This window comes from Carettochelys insculpta, chromosome 19 (assembly GCF_033958435.1).
Source record: "Carettochelys insculpta isolate YL-2023 chromosome 19, ASM3395843v1, whole genome shotgun sequence".
NCBI classification, from domain to species: Eukaryota; Metazoa; Chordata; order Testudines; family Carettochelyidae; genus Carettochelys; species Carettochelys insculpta.
In genome coordinates this window covers 3,696,511-3,715,667 of record NC_134155.1, presented here as the reverse complement: position 1 = coordinate 3,715,667, position 19,157 = coordinate 3,696,511, and the positions used below count along the sequence as shown (strand labels likewise).

The following is a 19,157-nucleotide window of genomic DNA, read 5'->3' as shown; positions in this document are numbered from 1 at the left end:
CAGTTTTCAGTGGTAAATTTAAGTCATTGTTCTGGCTGTCAATGACACAGGTACTGTCACTACAACGTCCAGGTAACACGTGGAACTGCTGTCCAGCCGGCGGGCATTAGGCGCACATGGGTTACACAACAGGTGACCAGCCACAGACACAAGCCGGGTATTTACTTGGATGCATGTTGTTAGAGCCCTTGGGAGCTCAGGTGTCATGGCAGCGTCCCTCTGGCTCCTAGGAGGTGTGTAAAACCGGATTGGGCCTGGCCCCTGACCTGCAGTGTGAACCGGCCCCTCCAGCCCTTCCCGGGTCAGTCGTTAGCTACCTGCTGGACCTGGCCTTAGTGCTGAGCTCTCACGCAGCTCCTGCGACTGGTTTTAAGGGGCGGAAGCCAGCCCACGAGGGGTCTGTTGCAATGACAAATAAGGGTTATGGCAACAGGTGAGAGCCTGGCTGTGACCTTCAGGGAGAAGCATGAGCGCTGCAGGCACAGAGCAAGGCGCCTTGAAGCTCGCTGAGATGTGACCACTTCCTGCCTTCTCAGCAGGGCCCATGTGCTGCTCAGACTGCAAGCAAGGAAGTTGCAGCAACCTGGCCTGCAAAGCAGGGGGGGGGTCCCTTTTCAATGCTCAGTGGGGGAGGCCATCGGGCATTTGGCCATTTCTACACTCACAGTCAGCGGCACAGAATCTCAGCCTCTCGAAGGCAGAGCCTGAAGCTGACGTTGGCTGAAACCCCTTCATCACCCCCCACAAAGGTCATGCCCAGTGCACACTGCTGCTCCTTACCGCCTGACGCACAGCTTCGAGCCCTGCAACCCTTTCAAGCAACTCCTGTTGAAAAGGCCACACAGTTCTCCCCACGCCGGTGGGCCAGTATGTGTGCCACAGATTAATCGTGGCTTAGTCACACAAAACCCCAGGAGCTGGGCTTGCAGAGCGTTACCAACCCACCCTGCAAATTGAGGCCTGGCTGCGCTTCAGTGGAATGAGAGACCCAGCCGTGACTAAGACAGTGCAAAGTGGCCAGAGCCAGGGCTGTGGTTGTATCAATTTTCACCCAGCCTGCAAGCCAGAAACAAATCTTGCTCACAGGTTAGCACCTGTTCCACAGGGCCAGGCTTGTGCCGTGGGGCATTTGCTTGCTGAGCAGCGTCTGAACATCCCAGGCGAATTAAATCCCACCCAGGACCTTCAGATAAACCAGCAGCCCCCCCTCCTTCCCCCCCTGCAAAACAAGCTGGGAGAAAGGGCTCTGCACCATCTCAAACTTGGCCCCTGCCAGTGCACCAGAAATACAGTATGCATGACCCTGGGACCTTCACAACAGCCATTAGGCACAGGGCCAACATGAGCTGTAGCGCCTGCATGCACAGCGCAACGCATGGTGGGATCAGGAGCTTCACCCTGGATTTCAGAGGTGATGGGCACGCACGAGGGCCGTGCCCCAAAGCCCCAGGAAGTGCTCACCACTGCTAGAGCTGGGCTACCATGGAGCATGGGGGTGGGGGAGGGGAACATCCCCTTTGGAAAGGGGTGAGCTCAGGAGCTTGGGGCTGCTCTAGCCCCTCTCTCCTGTCTAACTTCAAGCAGGGTGCCCTTTTGGGAAGCAGGCCAGCTCTCCAGTTAGGGGCCTTGTTTTCCCATTACCACCACCCATGCTGGGTCACAGCTTCCATTTCATGCCAACAACTGGGCTACGCACGATCATTTCCCATGGGAGAATACAAGCTGCATCAAACAATTGATGGAAAAAAAATAGACTATTTACCAAAGTGACATCAAGTACGTAGAAAAGAACCCACCCAAAAAAACTCTTTCGGGGGTGGAAGTCCAAAAGCCCAGCTGTTCACAGGAGCAGCATTGCTGGGGAACACCCCCATCCCCGGGGAGCCCTCGCCCCACAAGATGTGGGCCTTCCATATTCAACCTTTAACCTAGCAGGAAAAGCACTTCCGTCACCAGCACTCCACAACGCCAAGGTCAGGCCACAGGGGAAGTAGGGCGTGCTCTCCCCAGACATGTTATCCCCCTGGGAGGCACCATGGTAAAAAAAAATAAAAATAAAAAAATACAGCTGTACAAATATAGTGTGACTCCTCAGAATCCTGGTCCACTGTCCACATAGGCACGAGGGGTGGAAGGCTGGGTTGGTCAGGGACAGGCGGAACACTGGGCATGGTTATATGGACACAGTAGCAGAAGTGATGTTGCTGACAGTCAGGTGCCGACTGTTACCAGTAGGGCTTTTGGAGACTTCTTCTGTCTTGCAGAGGACATACTTGGTCAGGATCTTGCGGAAGGTGCAACGGAAGTCCCTGATCTTGTAGGCATAGATGATAGGATTGACGACCGAGTTGGCGTGGGACAGAACGATGGCCATGTCCATCACCCACTCAGGTTTCTTTTTGGCCAAGTCCTCATGGAAGTAGGTGATGCAGTTCAGGATATGCAGGGGCAGCCAACAGAAGGCAAAGAGCCCAACAATGATGGCCAGAGATTTGGCCGCATTGACCTCTTTCTGCAGGGTAGTCCTAGAGTTACCCATCAACTCCATCTTCTTCAGCTGCTTGCAGGCCACCATGAATATCTTGATGTAGATGCCCAACATGACGATGAGTGGGAGGAGCACACAACCAAAGAAGTTGAAATAGACCATGTAGCTCATGGGGACCACAGTCTCAAACTGACACTCAATTAAGCAGTCCTTTGGGTTAGTCCCATTCGTGGAGTTGGAACAGCCATCCGTGGCCTTGTTCCAGCCCATCAGTGGGGTAAGGCCAATCCCAAAGGACAGGAGCCAGAGTACAGCGATGAGCCATCTTGCTCGTTTCCCCGTCACCAAGCTCTTGTATCTGCACATCAAGAACAAACACCAAAATCAAACTATGAAACATGAGCAGCCGCAGCTTGGAATGCGTCAGTTGAGGAGATCCCCAGACAAGGGTGCTGCAGGCTTGCCACCCCGACCCAGCAAAACCCCATGGCTGTGATCACCTTTGTGGCCCAAAGGTACATTTGAAGACATCCTGTGATCTTGGACAGCCAATGCAACACCGCTGTGGGAGCCCACTCAACAGCAAGTGCCCAGGAGCCACCCGCTAAATAAACAGACCCCCCCGCCCCCCCCTTGAAGGGGTCTGGCTGGGTAGCCGTAATTTCTAGGCCAATATTTTTAAAGGAGAATCCCACCTCTTTGGGGTGGCGCAGGGGTTCAGACCAGCTAAGGTCTTCCTATGTCCCCATGTGTATGGGGACAGCTTCACACAGCCCCTCACCTTTCCTGTTTCCAAGAGTGACTTAGTCCTGAACTCAGTGGCGGTTGTGTGGCAGTGAATGGGAGAAAGTGGGCCAAGGTGACTTCAGGAGGTGCACGTGACAGCACCAGTCAGACTCCAGTCCCACTAAGCAGTTAAAGCCAACGAGAACATGTCGGTCGCCCTGAGCCTGAGAGGCCCAGGGCTGAGTGAATTTAAGCTCAGACCCACCTTACCACACACATCCCACTGCCTTACACTGCACCTGCTGCAGAGGAGCAAATTACCAGTGTCAGGTGAAACCTGCTGCTGGAGCCAGTCCAGCTCCCATTCCTGCACTGGTGCTGATCCCATTCCTGCACTGGTGCTTTGCAAACATGACAGAAATATATTCATTATATAAATCCCTGCAGCTTCCAGGCCCAAGAGTAGGGCCCGGGGGGGGGGGGCTACACTCAGAGCTGTGCCTGCACCATACAGTCTGCCCCAGCTACCTTCGCTCCCGCCCAGCAGCAGCAGCGCTCTGTGAGCCTCAGCCAGCGCCTTGGGCATGGGCCCAGTGTCCAGCCGCTCCAGCCATGGAGAGCCGGCCGCGGGAATGCCTATCGTGCAGCAGTCACACCTCGGCCTGGCCTGCAGGCAAAACTGCACCCTGGAGCACCTCTGAAAATCCCACCTGCGGCTGACAGCCATGGATGGCGAAGGGAGCTAGGCAGTTAGAGGCCAGTTCCCACAACATGCCCATCGTCAGCTCTCCAGTGTCACTGCGCTCTGGCCCGTGCAGATGATAGCACTGCATCGTAAAGCTTAATCATGCCACTTGCTAAGCTCAGCAAATGTCCCCACAGTAACAAACTGGCCTTTTCCATCTGGCCTGCCCCTTGTGAGCAAAAGTGGCCAAGTACCAGCATCAGCACCTGCCAGTAGAACACAGACAGGAGGGGTGCCAAGTGCCTGTTTAATTTCTCATCCCAACATCTTAGCTGGGCCCCTGGAGGTGTCTCAGTGGCAGCCCATGACAGGGCCTCAGCCCGGCTGTGGGAACTCATCTCGTTATCTCTGTCCCCCTCCCCGCCCCCGCCCCACCCCAGCCTGTTCCTAGGATACACTGGAACGACCCAAGGGCCAGAACGGACCCAACACAAGCTGCTGCTGGATTCCTGCACTGTCCAGTCATGTGACGCCGTCCCAGGGGGCCAGCTGCTGAACTCACAGGCGGAGTAGAAATGTGCGGAAACAGCAAGCCCCAAACAATGGGCTCATTGTCGTGCATGTGCTGAGCTGCCACCCACACAGCAGCTAAGTGCCTGAGGAGACGGGTGCCCAGCAGGGCCACACCGGGGCGCCAGGAATCCTGCGTGGCTGCTCCTGGATGGAGGGACAGTTTTTCAAACCTGGCCTTGCGCCACTGCCCCTCGTGGGCTTGGCTGGGGAGAGCCATGAAATGGGTGTCTCTGAGCACTGACACAGACCAGTGTGTGAGCTCATGCAAGTCCCTTCGCGTCTACCCCGGCTTCCTCCTCTGCCAGAAGAGGGCTGGCCGCACCTCCCTGCCTCGCGGGGGCCCAGGCTGACACCCATGAGTGCACACAAGGGCTCTGGCACCAGTGGCAAGTGTCGTGGCCCCCTGTGGCCATCTGTGCACCTGGCCTGCTGCAAGGCCGACGTGATTTTTGACAGCTCAGTCCCCTTTCCCAACGTGCCCTCAAAGTGCTTCAGCCTCACTGATGCAGCGCGTGCCAGGTGTACGTGTCCACTGGGACTGAAAAGTGACTGCAGCGGCTCGCCACCCCAGTGCCTGCCAACAGGGACGCACCAGCCACAAAGGCCTGAGTGTGGGTTAGGCGCTCCAGCAAGTGCGCTCGGGCAGCTCCCCAGCGGTATTGAGACCTCCGGTTCCACCAGTTGGGCACCATGGACATTCCCCACCCAGCCACCCACTCCCCGGCACCTGTGGTTTTTCCTATCGGCCTTTGCCAAGCTCCGCCAGTGAAGCATCAGCTCAGAGCCTAGCCCAGGCTGAGCCCCAGTGGTCCTGAAGCACGATTCTCTACCTAGGCAGGGAATGCCCCTCTCTCTCTCTCTCTCTCTCTCTCTCTCTCTCTCCCCCTCCCCATCCCCCCCCCCTCTCTCTCTCTCTCTCTCCCCCTCCCCATCCCCACCCCCACCCTCAAACCAGCCAGCCCTCTCTTGGCACTGGGCTCCGGAATCTCACTACTGCAAACAAATCCCAATCCCACGCGGGCGCCCCCCCCCCCCCCCCCCCCTTTAAAAAAGCACTTTAACAGGCCCTTGTTTCTGCTGCCCCCACAAGGGAACTGCTTCTGTCAAGTACAGGGGCAGGCAGAGCCCATTAAAAACCCAGCCAGTGACCCAGAGCAAGGCCGCGCTGCTCTGCATACAGTTCGCACGCCCACCCCCGGCCCCAGCCTCAGCTTACAGCTGCAGGGAGCTGCTTTTGGAGGTAGTGGCAGGAAGCAGGGGTGCCTCAGGACAGAAAGCAGCTGAGAGGCCAGGAAGAGTTGGGCTGCGTCCATAACTTCACCCCCCGCCCCCCCCACACACCCTGGCCATCCCCGGCTTGCTGCGCCCCTCGCTTGGTTTGCTTTGCTCTTGTTTACTCTGGACTTCGCTCCCCACCTTTGGGGGTGAGCAATGTTCTCGTCACTGCTGGCTGGCCAGGCTGGGGAGGGAGGGGACCATGTTCCCACCGAATGGCAGTGGCACATGCTGCCTGTGAAGGGCACCGAAGGCAGCTCAGGACAAAGCTGGCTGAACACAGAGAACCAGATCTTCACCCACGTAGGTCTGGGCTTTGCCGTGCTGCATGAGGCCAGAGATTTGAGAGGAGGGCTCATCCTTCACTGCAGGAATATGTGCCACCCGCCGCGTGTTACGCCCATGTCTCTTGCTGCACGGAGCTGTCAGGGAGGGTCAGTTCTCCTCTCGCTACCGCCAGTCCCCCAGCTGGCGGGGTGATTACTGTCCCATCTCTCACATGGGATTAGGCACAGGACCGGCCAGTTGACGGCCAGTGTGTGGGCCTGTCCGCTCAGAGTGCCTTCATGCTGGGGCCGTCATTTGGAGCAGCAGACTGGAAAAAACCCTACCGCTAATGGGGGATTACACAAGGGTGACCCCTCCCACACAGCGCTAACGACTTGTTGCCCAGCCTGGAGCAGCTCTCTGGGGCGCGCGCAGCCCACTGCCGAGGCTCTGAGGCGCGTGTAGAGCCAGCGGACGTTGGGCAGCTGATGCCTGGGTTCTGAGCTTGAGTCTGCTGCATGACCCCAGGCAAGTCTTGGCCTGTTTGACCCAGCTCCCCTGGGCCCTGCGAGGGTTACAGGCCCAACAGAGCGGGGTGGCACTCTTCTGGGCCCAGAGAGCATGGGAGCTGCAGCCCAGCACTACCCAGGGCCTGCTTGTCTCCCTCCAGAGAGATTAGGCTGCCTCATGCAAAGCAGACGTGGCCCCGCCCCGCCCCCACCCCATCAACCAAAGGGCTCATGAGGCTGCTGACCCCCTGCCGCTCCAGGGAGCTGCATGTTGTGCACTGCTACTCCCCATAAGCAAATGTCCCAGCCACATCGCTTCCATCTGCTGTTGCGCCTGGACACGCCCACAGAGATAAGGCTCCTGCCCACAGGTTGGACAGTGAATGAAGCAGTCACTGCGCCAGCTGAGCAGTCGCAGCCTGCCTGGTTGAGCGCGCGCCTCCTTTCCCAGCTGACACAACAGGGTTGTGTCCAAGGCCGCATGTAACCAGAGCCCGCTTGCCAAGGGAGGGCGTATGGGCTTGTACAACCATGGCAACAGCCGCCAGCCTTGCAGGCTCAGGAAGTGGCTGGCAGCAGTTCCAGTGGCTCACAGTGACCCATATGCGGGGGGTGCTGCAGGAGCACGTTGCAAGGCCTCAGACTTATCCCACCACCTCCTGCCTGCTGAGCGCACTGCCTTTGTGCTGCAGTGCCTGGGGCCATGAGCACTGGGGCTGGTGACACGGGCTGGTCCTTGCTGACAGGGGCAGCACAAACTAAGGTGCTGTCCGTGAGCATTCGTGGGCGGACACGGGGTCACGCAGAGGTGGGCGAGACGCAGACACACAACCGGGTCAGAATGGGCCAAAGTGACGTCATGGAACGTTCAGGGGCAAGACATTTCTTCCCGCACTGACCACCTAGGTTGGCGTTGGCCCCATGCGGCTCCGGAGCCGCCTGCAGCTCTTTAAGGAGCCACTTGCAGCTCTGAGTGCTGCCACCGCTGCCGCCACTTGTGGCACTGGAGGCTGCTGCCACTTAAACAACGCCAAGCATTAAAATTGAATTTACTGGATTTCTTTCAGCGGCAGCAGCCTCCAGAGCCACTGAGCAGTCAGCCACAGTGGGTGGGGTGAGGAGAAGCCAGCAGGGCAGGGACCCCCCAGAAGCAGAAGCCGGGGCAAGGGCAGCCTGCTGGACAGCGGGTGGGGTGGGGGGCAGCCGACCCTGCCCTGGCAGAGCTGCGCAGGTCTGAGAACAGGTCGAAAAGGACAGCTTGACTTTATTTACTCTTTGGTCTATATTTGTTAAGAACCAGCTCGTAGTCACGCGCACTGCAGCTCTCGCCGGATCGAGGTTGTAACTACATTTGAAAAAGTAGTTATTTTTCTGCTTGTTATTTTGGTTGCAGACCCCTAACCTGGGCATACTTTTAATTAACAAAGTCAACAGATCATTGAAATACCTTAGCAAGGTCAGCTGCAGTCCTAACTTTGACCCACTCTCCCCCTGCCCCCCCACCACACACATTTTCAAGGAGCCCTTCATGTAAATATTTAAAGCTCTATATAAACCTAATGTGCACATCGGCCAAAGTCCCTGATCCTTACACATGTTGGGCATGTAACACCCACTGAGATCACAGACCTTTGAGGGCCTGGGCCAGAGCCCTGGAGGAGCAGGGCTAAGTGTCACCAACCTCAATGGAATATAAGCAAACACCAAGGATGGGGGGACTTTTTTTTTTTTTTTTTTTTTTTCCCAAAACCCTTGGCAGCAGCCTGTTGCCAAGGAACACCACCGTATACAAACAACCCTACAATAACAAACCTGCATCAATACCCAACAGAGTGGGACGAGCCCAGTGTTTGGACTGAGCAGCTACGGCCAGAGGGGTGATCAGCACATCTTTAACAGCCTGCTGTGAGATCTCCCTTGCTTTGAGGTGGCTCTTATTACCCAGCAAAATATTACGGGAAATTTACACGCCTAGAGCTGCTTGATTAACTCACAGCCAATATTGAAACTACTTAAAGTCTCTGCCTAGATGTAACAAGCATTGTTGTGGTGTAACTAGCAGCTGGCTATTTAGAGTGATTTATTGCAAACAATCCAGTTCCTTTTATACAGCGAGGTCAGTGTAATGGTCAGTTAGTAGATAATGAGTTCTGCCAGTGATCTGACATATTGCTGGACATGTCAGCATGTCTCCAGGCACTGGGCTCATCCTGCTCTGATGCAGCATTTCTGCTCTGTCTGGGAGCTAGTAAAGGCACCTCTCACTGCTGTTGGCTTTCCTACAGTGCCTGGTCTGGTGAAAAGTATCAGACAGTAGCTGTGTTAGTCTGTAGCTTTGAGAACAACAAGCAGCCCTGTGGCACCTTATAGCCTAACAGCTATTGTGGAGCATAAGCTTTCATGGGCAAAGACCCACTTCATCAGATGCATGAGGCATAGGAAGTGCCAGGCTCTGGTGAGTCATGCATCTGATGAAGCGGGTCTCTGCCCACAAAAGCTTATGCTCCAAAATATCTGTTAGTCTATAAGGTGCCACAAGAGACTTCTTGTTGTTCTGGTTTGGTGACGAGCATTTTCTCTGTGGCACAAAGAGCTCAGCATCTCACCTGCATGTGGCTCCTGCACCATCAACAGCAGCCGGTCATAAGGCAAAAGGGGTTTATTTCAGTAGCCATGTCCCAGTTAGCCAGCCCTGGGGGGGGGGTCACTTTGCCAGATTCCCAGGGCCACGTGCATTTGCGCTCAGAGAGCAGCTCACCACACAGGAGCTTGTATCCCAGACCAGACGGCCGGGCCCTGCCAAAGGCACCCAGCCTTGGAACGCGTGTGCTCCGTATGTAATGCTGAGGTTAGCAAAAGCGGAGCCAGCAGCAGACTCTGTCCGGCACTGCTGGCTGGGCTGCCAAACAGCAGGGGATGGCTTTGCCAGGCGGCTGCTCTGACACATCATACTTGAGGACAGTGGTAGCAACCTGCAGCCCGACTGCAGCCCACTGGGGCTCCACCCACAGCCCACGGACTGCCGGCTGCTGTGCTGCCCCACGAGCCTCTTAACACACCATGGCACCAGAACCTGGCACTTCCTATGCCTCCCTCCCAGCGCTTTCAGAGGAGCTCCAAGTCATCTGATTCATGCTCCATTCCCCCTCCATCCCAGAGCCAGAATGCTGCAAACAGCTGATTACAGCCTTCCAGCTCTGGGCGTGATGGGTGTGGGGGGTGCGGGATGGAGCACAAATCAGGCAATTTGCACATTCTGGGAGTGCTAGGAGGACCAGGTAAGTGCAGGGCTCTGGTGCCCCCACATGCGAGAGGGAGAGGAAAAGATAAGGCCACATGGGGAACTCATGCAGGAGGAGGGCCACTCGCAGCTCATGCACTCTCCTTGGTTACCCATCCCTGTTTGGGAATCTGAGTACTTCTGTTGCATCATACTAGGGGCTGGACAACACAGAACCCGCCAGCTGCTGAGGGGCAGGGAGGCAGTGTAGTTGGTGACCGGACCAGTGCCCCCGTGTCTCTCAGGCAACATGGCACTGATCCAACCTGGCACACCCAACCCCCCTCTCCCTCCCCGACAGGCAATTCAGCCTGGTGCACAGTGCTCCACTGCCATCTTGCTGCATGGGCTGGGCATGGCCTGACCCTGCTCCTCACTGGCAATCAGTCACAAATGCACCAGGCTTAGTGACATCCTATGAAAGCCACGGGGCAGCGGCCTTGGCCTGCTGCTTAAGAGACGTGACAGGTTAGAACAGAAGGGCTGCTGGGGATCAGATGTCAGCAACGTGGATGGGGTGGGGCATCCTGGCTGGAACAACAGAGAAAGAGCAAGAAATAGGCAAAGTTGCGGCTCCGGCTTGAGATGCATTGGTAGAGCAGGTCCTGCATTGGTAGATGCATTGGTAGAGCAGGTCGTATCTGGGGGCAGGACGGGAGGCTCGGAGCAGCTCTAGGCTTGGAGGCAGTTGGTGGGTGCGTAGGTGGAGTTCTACAAAGCCTCAGGCACAGAGAAGCGGCGTGCTACGGCATACAGGAGCCATGCCACCATTCCTGAGCCAAGCTTTGGTAGCAGGGTGACCATGGGGGATGCTCTGGAAAGATGAAGATACCTCCTTGACTTGCTCTTGCTGTAGAAACATTCCTCTGAGACCTGCAGGGCTGGGAAGGTTGAGAACAGAGGTGCTAGAACCATCCATTGTCACCATGCTGCTCATGGCCACCTCACCTGCTGACACTGACACAGACTGATGGTAGCTGCCCATGGCAGTGAGTTAATTTCACTCCACCCCTCACAGCAGCAGCATGCAAAGAACTCTGAGCCTTCTACATGGAGCCATCTGCTGTATGGAAGGAAGCGTGATTGGCAGCAGGAGAACTATGATACGCAGCTGAGCTGGTTTGACTCCTTCCTGTAGGGGGCAGTGCAGCACCTACATAGGGCCCACATGCCACTACAGCATCACCTGCCAGGGACACCATGTCCTACTACAGCCATACCAGGAGCAGAGTGCTCAGCAGGACAGTGGACAACAGTGGACAGTGGACAACAGGTGATCCTAGGCCTTCTCCTAGCCAGGGCGATCTAGTCAAACAGCACATTAACAAGCCTCAGGAAAGGGCTCATCTAGTAAACAGTGAGGGGTAAAATTTGTAGATGCCACAAGACAGTTAAGCCCCAGGCAGACAGCAAAGAGCTACAAAAGGGTCTCACAAAACTGTTCAGCTGATGTTCAGCTGGCCAACAAACGCAGCTGAACATCAGTGGTGTTAAAGGCAAAGTGACGCCCTCTGGCTTGTATTGCAAACCACCCATATAAAATGACGGGGACTCAATTATCTGTTACCACTGTAGCAAGCTCTCGGAGTCACTGAGTGGATGCTTTCAGAGAAAAGGGGGAGCCTTAAAATAGTTACCAAGCCCCCCACCCAATGTGCCGTGGCTGTTGAAACAGCCAATGAGAACGTTGGGAATTTTAAGCAAGGGATACCATGATAAGCACAAATAGCTTACAGCCTGGTGGGAGGTTATCAGCGTGCAACACAAACAACATTGTTGCAACCACGGTGCTATGTTTGCACCAGCTCTTATACAAAGCTGGCCAAGTAAGGGATCTGGACAATGCTTCTGATTCATTTGTTCTAGGGGACACCAAATGAACTAGGGGACACCAAATGAAATTGATGGGTAGTAGGTTCAAAACTAATAAAAGGAAATTTTTCTTCACACAGCGCACAGTCAACCTGTGGAACTCCTTGCCCGAGGAGGCTGTGAAGGCCAGGACTCTATTAGGGTTTAAAAAAGAGCTTGATAAATTTTTGCAGGTCAGGTCCATAAATGGCTATTAGCCAGGGATAAAGTATGGTGCCCTAGCCTTCATAACAAGGGCAGGAGATGGATGGCAGGAGATAAATCACTTGTCTTCTGTTCTCCTTCTCTGGGGCACCTGGCATTGGCCACCGTCGGCAGATGGGATGCTGGGCTTGATGGACCTTTGGTCTGACCCAGTATGGCCATTCTTATGTTCTTATGTTCTGGTTTGTACCATTCATACGCATGGGTCATGTTTCCATTTGAAGTTATAAGTGTTGGGCTCTGTAGTGGTCCTCCAGAAGCAACACCTGAAATACACCAGGAGGGTTGGCCAGGCTATTGTGAAAGGCCCAGCAGTGGAGGGACTGCAGCACATGACTGACAGTGCAGCTCGGTAGGCACCCGGCCACAGCTGATGAGCTCCTCTGTGAACATGCAGAAAAGTGAGGAGAGATTATTCAGACTGGGACTCCTCATCTTAGAAAAGAGGTGACGAAGGGGGAGATGTGACAGAGGGCTGTAAAATTAGAACTGGTGCGGAGAACGTAGATAAGGAAATTATGCCCCTAACAGAAGAGCAAGGGGGTAACTAAATGAAATGAACAGGCAGCAGGTTTAAAACACACAAGGCAGTATTTCTTCACCCTGCGCACAGCCGACCTGTGGAACTCCTCGCCAGAGGATGCTGGGGAGGCCAAGATGATAATAGGGTTCAAAAAAGACCTAGGTATGTTCTTGGAGGATGGGTCCACCACCAGCAATTAGTGGGCAGAGATGGTGTCTCCAGCAGGACCAACAGCCGCCGAGGGCCCTGGGGCAAGGTGGGAGAAAGGCCTGGCTCTGTGTCCCTGGAAGAGGTGGGGCCTAGGGCAGGCAGCTCTAGTCAGACCATGGCACTGCCCCCGCCCTCGTCAGAGCCATGCAGGGTGCTGAAGCAGCACTGCCGGTGGTTCAAAGGGGCCTGAAGCTCCAGATGCTGCTGCCGCACCAGTAGCAGCAGCAGTGGACAGAGCTCCAGCCCCCTTTGAAATGCCATGTCCCAGGGCACCTCCCTCCCCTTTGCCTCCCCACACCCCATTGGTGGGTCTGGTGTCCCCAGCCTGTGTGGCAGGGCTGGGAATGGGCGAGAAGGGGGTGATCACTTGCCAATTCCCTGGTCTGTTCACCCCCTCTGGGGCAGCAGGCACTGGCCACTGTCAGCAGACAGGACACTGGGCTAGATGGACCTTTGGTCTGACCCAGTGGGGCTGTTCCTCCTGGCTACCCACCAGAGCAGCAGGCGCCATGGCCTCCTCGCTCTCAGCACCACCTTCTGCCCAATCTGCCTGCCCAGTGTCCCCTGCAGCCTACTGACCTCGTAGGCCGGCATAGCTCAGTGGCTGGAGTCTCCCTGCATTCCAGCGGGCTGGGGAAGCCCCAGGAATCGGGCACCACCCTCCCACGACTACGTCAGCTCAAACCCAGCCAGCATCCCGGGCGGTGACCCCCAAGCACAGCAGGGGCAGGATCCTGGAGCTGCATGGCAGGGCCAGCTAAGCTAGGAACAGCAAGTGGCCTGTGACTGGGGGCTGCCAGTGACTGTGGTGTACCCAGCGGGTGTCATCCCGGAGAGCTGAGCTCACACAGCTCACACAGCTGAGGGACTGTCAGGTGTGGGAGCGAACACGGCAGAGAACAGAGCACGCAGGGACTGGTGTGCCTGGGCAGGGCGGGGGGGCGCTGTAGGGGCAGGACGTTTGCTGATATGCAAGTCTGCACACAAGTGAAATGGGGAGAGACTGGGACCTCTGTGGTGAGGGCCGGTTTGTAGGTCTACACACAGGAACTGGCTGTGCCTGGCCCGGTGGCATGGCAACGTTGGGTCGCTTGTGACAGTGCGTGCACACAATGAGATCTACTGACCCCCCCCCCCCCCCGCAGGGTACTGTGGCTGCTTACGCTGCCGAGCCCTGGCGAGTGGCTGTGTTCCCTCCTGCCTCACCTGCGTGCCAGGGAGGAGGTGCTGCATGCCCCAGCATGCCCCTTCTCCGTAGCCCGGGGACACCAGGTAAAGCCAAGGCTTTCTCTGCTCAGGACCTGGACTTGCCGCTGACTCCGGCAGCCTGGCAGCATGACAAGCTGAGAGGGAAGCAGGCTATGGAGGTGCCAGAGCCCAGAGATACCACATTACTTGTGGCTCCTGCCATGGGGCTGACATCACTGACTGGCTCAGCTACAGCGATCTGCTCTTTAGCACTTGCAAAGTGCCCATCTCAGCGGGTGGGAGGGGGAGCGCACCTCTGGGGGCACAGCTGGGGCTGCCACGTCCTAGCACAAGCAGGCTGCCTGCTGCGGGAGCTGGAGGCTGATAGCACAATGGGCCGCTCTGCGCTCTTTCCCCATTGCAAAGCCTGTGCTAGAGATTTAACTGGGCCAGGCCATTCCTGTGCTCCCTGCCCAGTACTGCCCTGGCAGCCTGGGGGAGTCCCCTCCTTGGCACGCCCCTGGCTGGGTGTGCAGATGTACAGCATGAACTCCACGGTGCCGAGGTGCCCTGATCGAACTTAAACAGGGTGTCTGTGTTCTGCTGGGAGTGAGCTGATCCCGTCCATGGAGCCTTGCCCTCCTGTGTTCCCGCTGGAAGGGTCGACCAGGGATGCCTGCCACAAACCTCCCCATAGAAACCGCATCTCAGCTCGGCAAGCTCCTGCCCTTCCACCATGTGCTTCACCCACGTGCCTGATCCCTGCACAGAGGCTGGCCTGCAGGGGTGCCTCGGAGCCTGGGCCTGCCCGTCACAGCTGTCCCAGGCATTGACACCTCGTGGGGAAACGGCGTGCCCTGCGCTACTGGCAAGGCAGGGGCAGAAGGAGGGAGGAGAGACGCCCCAACCATGGCACAGGCCAGCAGCTGGAAGGGAGAGAACCTGCCAGAAGCCACAGTGGATGCTTTAAGCAGAGCACTCGAGGGCCCTCACCCTTCCTGTGCCACCGAACAGACTCCAAAGCCTGCAGCAGGCAACAAGGCCAGGCCCAGTCACCGGCTCCCCCACCTCCCCACTACAGCAGAGGGAGTGAGGCCAGGCCTGGAGCTCAACCTCTACAGAGAGGCCAGGATGGTTACTGGGAATGGGCACAAGAGAACGGGCTGGACAGAGCCAGGAGCATCTGTCCTCTCCTCTCAAAGCACAAGGAGGTGGCCAACGCACTTCCCAGGTCAGAATCCAAAACCAGGCTGAGGAAACACCGTTCACACAACCTACGATTCAGCTGGGATCTCTGCGCTAGAGGAGCCGGTGGCCAAAGGCTTAACGAGAGCCACAGAGGCACAGGGTATGTCTGCAGTGACGCCTCTTCCTGTTGCCACATTCTGGAAGGGACAGGAACCTCTTGCTTCAGGCCTGAGGCTAATCACTCAGTCAGAATGACACCAAGGCAGGGGCACGTTAGCCCACACCTGGGACTGCAGGGCCCTGGCCTAGCCCTGAAGCAGAGACCAGCTGGATGAAATGGACCTGGGGGCTGATCCAGCTGGACAATTCCTGCCTTGCAGATGTAGAGCCAATCTGCAGCACAAAGCACAGGAGTTCTGCTGCTTCTGGGGCAGAGAGATGTCCCACGACGGAGAACTCTGCAACCACACTGCGCTCCAGACTACAAGCCCCTACCCTGCTCCTGGGGGGGAGCAGCAGGCCTTGGAGCCAGGCCCCAGGGAAGGACACATACCCGGGGCACAGGAGCCAACGCCGCTGCCCTACGACAGAGAAGCTAGTGACCGATTTCTCTCTCCCGCTGTGCAGATGGCACTTCCCCACCTCACACATTGGCCCCTTGGGCTGTCCAGGGAGCAGCACTTGCTCTCTTACAACTGGCTCACAGGAGAGCAGCGCTAGCTGGACTCCGCTTGGTCTCCACTCCATCTCCAAATCCACCCGCTCTCTGGCCTTTCCCAGAGCCCCTGCTCAGGCACTCCAGACACGGCGGGCTGGGCCCCCCACCCTCACGACTAGCGGGCGCCAAAGCTAGCTGTATGGCGCAGAGGCCACCCCCAGCAACCAGCACCAGGGTGTGTTACAGGGCAGCTTGGGGGACAGGCACCGCTGCTGAAGACACCCCTGCCAAGCGGTGCTTTGCGAGGAGGACGAGAAACGGGATCCCAGTGGGAGGGCGAAGGGGAGCCAGCAGAGGGCGGCAGAAACACGAGTGCCACCCCCCACAGCCCCTGGCTGCCAGCCGGCCCCAGCTCTGATCACCTTCAAGGGAGCTGGGCCTGCCAACTTCACTGATCGCATGGACACTCGCCCCCCGCCCCCCCAAACTGAACCGAGTGGTTTCACAGCACCCGCCGCACAGGCCAGGCGTGGGCTTGAGTGCCACCCATCCCCGCCAGACAGACCACTGCCCAGCTCACTGCTGATCCCTGGCACCAGTCGCTGCCCCCACCCAAGGGCCTGTTCGCTGCAACCTGCCCGGAGCTGGATTCCATTTCTCCAGCAAACCAAAGCCAGCAGCAATGGAGTACTCTGAAGCCGAACGAAATGCTTCATTCGGTGATGAGCTTTGGTGGGAGGGACCCAGGGGTACTGGAGATGAGATTGAGCTGAGGAAGTGGGTCCCTCCCACCAAAGCTCATCCTCCAATAAAGCATTTTGTTAGTCTTCCGAGCGCCACCTCGCCGCTGCTTTGGTTTGCTGGGGCGCAGACCGACAGGCCCACCTGGCTGCTGCTCTTCGTCTCTCCGGTAACTCAACAGCCACGTTTCCGCCTCCACAATAGAGCTCCGCTTCCAGAAACAGCGCGTGTCTCCCGCGGGCTGCTGGCTGGACCAGGCCGGAGTCACACAGCGCCAGTGCGCGGCCGTGGGCACTTCTGGCCTGGAACTTGCCTGCAGCCCAAACAGGTTCATTGACCCGTCCTGACCCCGCCGCGAAGACACAATAAACTGGCCGGAGACAGAGACGGACAGAAAACACAACCCGCGTCCTGCAGCGTCAGCAATGCCCCCGCCGCTGCCATCATGCGCCCGGGACCCGCTTCGCCTTGGCCCCCCGCCCCCCGGACACCTGCTGCGCTGCGCTCCGGCCCGGCAGCGGCTGTGCGCACAAGGGATGGGGCGGCTCGGCCAAGCCCTCGGGGTGAGCCCCGGCGCACGGGCCGCTCTCTGGGCCGATGGCCGCCCCGTGCCCCCCAGTTCTCCCTCCGACTCGCCGATTCCTGGGCGCCTGGAGCCGGAGCCGGAGCCTGAGGCGAGGCGCTTGGGAGGCGGCGGCCCCACACGCCCGCCCGCCGCGCCTCATTTCGGGGAGCCCGTCGTGCAGACGGGCAGCCAGCTGCGAAAACGAGCAGCGCACAAGTAAACCGCCCCCTTGCCAGCGCGGCTGCCTGCGGCCCGGGCCCGATTCCGACTGTCCCGCCCGGCTGCGCCCCGCTCCGGGCCCGATTCCGACTGTCCCGCCCGGCTGCGCCCCGCTCCGGGCCCGATTCCGACTGTCCCGCCCGGCAGCCCGGCTGCGAGTCCCGCACTCCCCAGGCCCCGGCTCTGGCGCAGCGACGGGGCAGCAGAAACGGGCGACCCCCCCGCGCCCCAGCAAAGGGGAGAGGAGCTCGCGGCACCCAGGCACCAGATGCGCTTCCCGGGCGGCCGCCCCGCTGTGTCACCCCCCCAGGCCTCTGCTTTGCCCTGGGCCCGGCCGTGGGGAGCGCGCGCGGCGGGTTTCGTGTCCCCGGCGGAACCCGCAGCTCCCTCGCTCCGGCCGGGGCCGCGCAGGTGCCGTTTGCCTGTTCCAGCTTCGCGCGCCGGGGCCAGGGCGCGGCCGGGCGTGAGTCCAGCTCCGCCTCCCCGGCTGCGGGGGCACCAGGCTCCCGCCCGCACCTGTGCACCTGCCGGCCGCGAACTTCCCCGCAGCCCAGCGCTGCTCCGGGCCCCGAGGCAGGCGGAGCCGCCGCGGGAGCGACTCGCGGGCCCCCCTCAACGCACCCGCCGCCGTCGCCGGCCAGAGGAGGCAGCCCAGGGCCAAGCGCCTCTCGGCTGAGCAGGAGGAAGCGGGCGCGGGTGTCTCTCCGCTCGGGAGCGGACTCTCCGTCGGACGGGCCGGGCCGCGCCGCGCCGAGCGCCCGGCGAGCCCCGGGTCCCGGCCCGTGACAGCGCTTCCCCCTCACCTGAGCGGGATGCAGATGGCCAGGTAGCGGTCCACGGCCACGGCCAGCAGGCTGAAGATGGAGCTCTGGGTCAGCACCAGCACGAAGCAGGCGAGGAAGAGGCAGCTGCGGAAGTCGGTGGCGAGGCCGATGCTGATGGTGATGGCGAAGGGCACAGCCAGCAGCCCCACGCCGACGTCGGCCACGGCCAGCGACACCAGGATGTAGTTGGTCGTGTTCTGGAGGGCGCTATTGGCGGCCACGGCCCCGCAGACCAGCACGTTGCCGGCGACGGACAGGCCGGCGATGAGCACCTCCAGGACGATGTACGCCGTGTTCATGGCCGGGCTCAGCAACGCGCCCGGGCAGCGCCGCTCAGGAGAGCCGCCGCCGCCGCCGCCGCCGCGGCGCCCGGAGCCCTCCCCGCCGGGGCATCCCCGGGCGCTCCCCGCAGGCGGCTCCAGCGGACCCGGCTGCTCTGCTGCTATTTGTGCCCGTGGGGCGGGCGCGGGGGAGGCGCCTGGCCCGCCCCGCCCGCCCCACCTCGGAGCACCCGCCAGCCGCTGCGCCGGGCCGGGCCGGGGGCGGGGGCAGCTCCTCCCGCTGCGCCCAGGGGCCGAGTCCCGGCCCGGGACAGCCCCGTCGGGGGCGGCCGCCTCCCCCCGGCGCCGCTGGGAGACGGCCGGGCCCCCCGCTGCCCTGGCCGGGGAGAGGCAGCGGCTGCGCCGGCCCCGGGAACGCAGAGCCGCGGCCCCCGCCGTGCTGAGGACTGCGCCCCGCGCCCCGGGAGCGGCACCTCGCTGGTGCGAGGCGGGCCCGGCAGGTCCCGGCCCCGAAACACAGCGGCGCAGGGAACACGCCCGGGCTCAGCAGCTGGCCGAGGAGCCGGGCCAGGCCCTGGCACGGAAGGAAGAGAGCAACCAGCAGGAGCCGGGCCAGCGCAGGGGGAACGCCCCCGGGGTCGTTCCGCCTTTGCGGGCAGCCAGCGAGCAGCACTCGGCTGCTCAGCCCGCTCCTCGGTTCTCGTCACTGCCGGCTCCCTTCCCTGCGGAGGTTTTCACACCGCTTCGGTCACCTGAGCAGCACCGAGGGTGTGACATTGCAACCAGCTCCGTGCCAAGCAAACTGGCTGCCAGCGCCTCCGCTTCCCAGCACAGAGCACAGCCCGCAGCTGGGAGGTTACAGTCATTGCTGCTAAGCTCGC

General features: G+C 59.5%; 1 protein-coding gene across 1 annotated transcript; it reads right to left on the bottom strand.

Annotated features, from left to right (window-relative positions):
* On the bottom strand, positions 1-18,521 carry ADORA2B (adenosine A2b receptor). Its single transcript, XM_075013554.1, has 2 exons — positions 17,975-18,521; positions 1-2,846 (listed from the first exon to the last, which is right to left on the bottom strand). The coding sequence occupies exons 1-2, from the start codon at positions 18,292-18,294 to the stop codon at positions 2,174-2,176; spliced, it is 993 nt and encodes a 330-aa protein (XP_074869655.1). The 5' UTR covers positions 18,295-18,521; the 3' UTR covers positions 1-2,173.
* Positions 18,522-19,157: the final 636 nt, after the last annotated feature.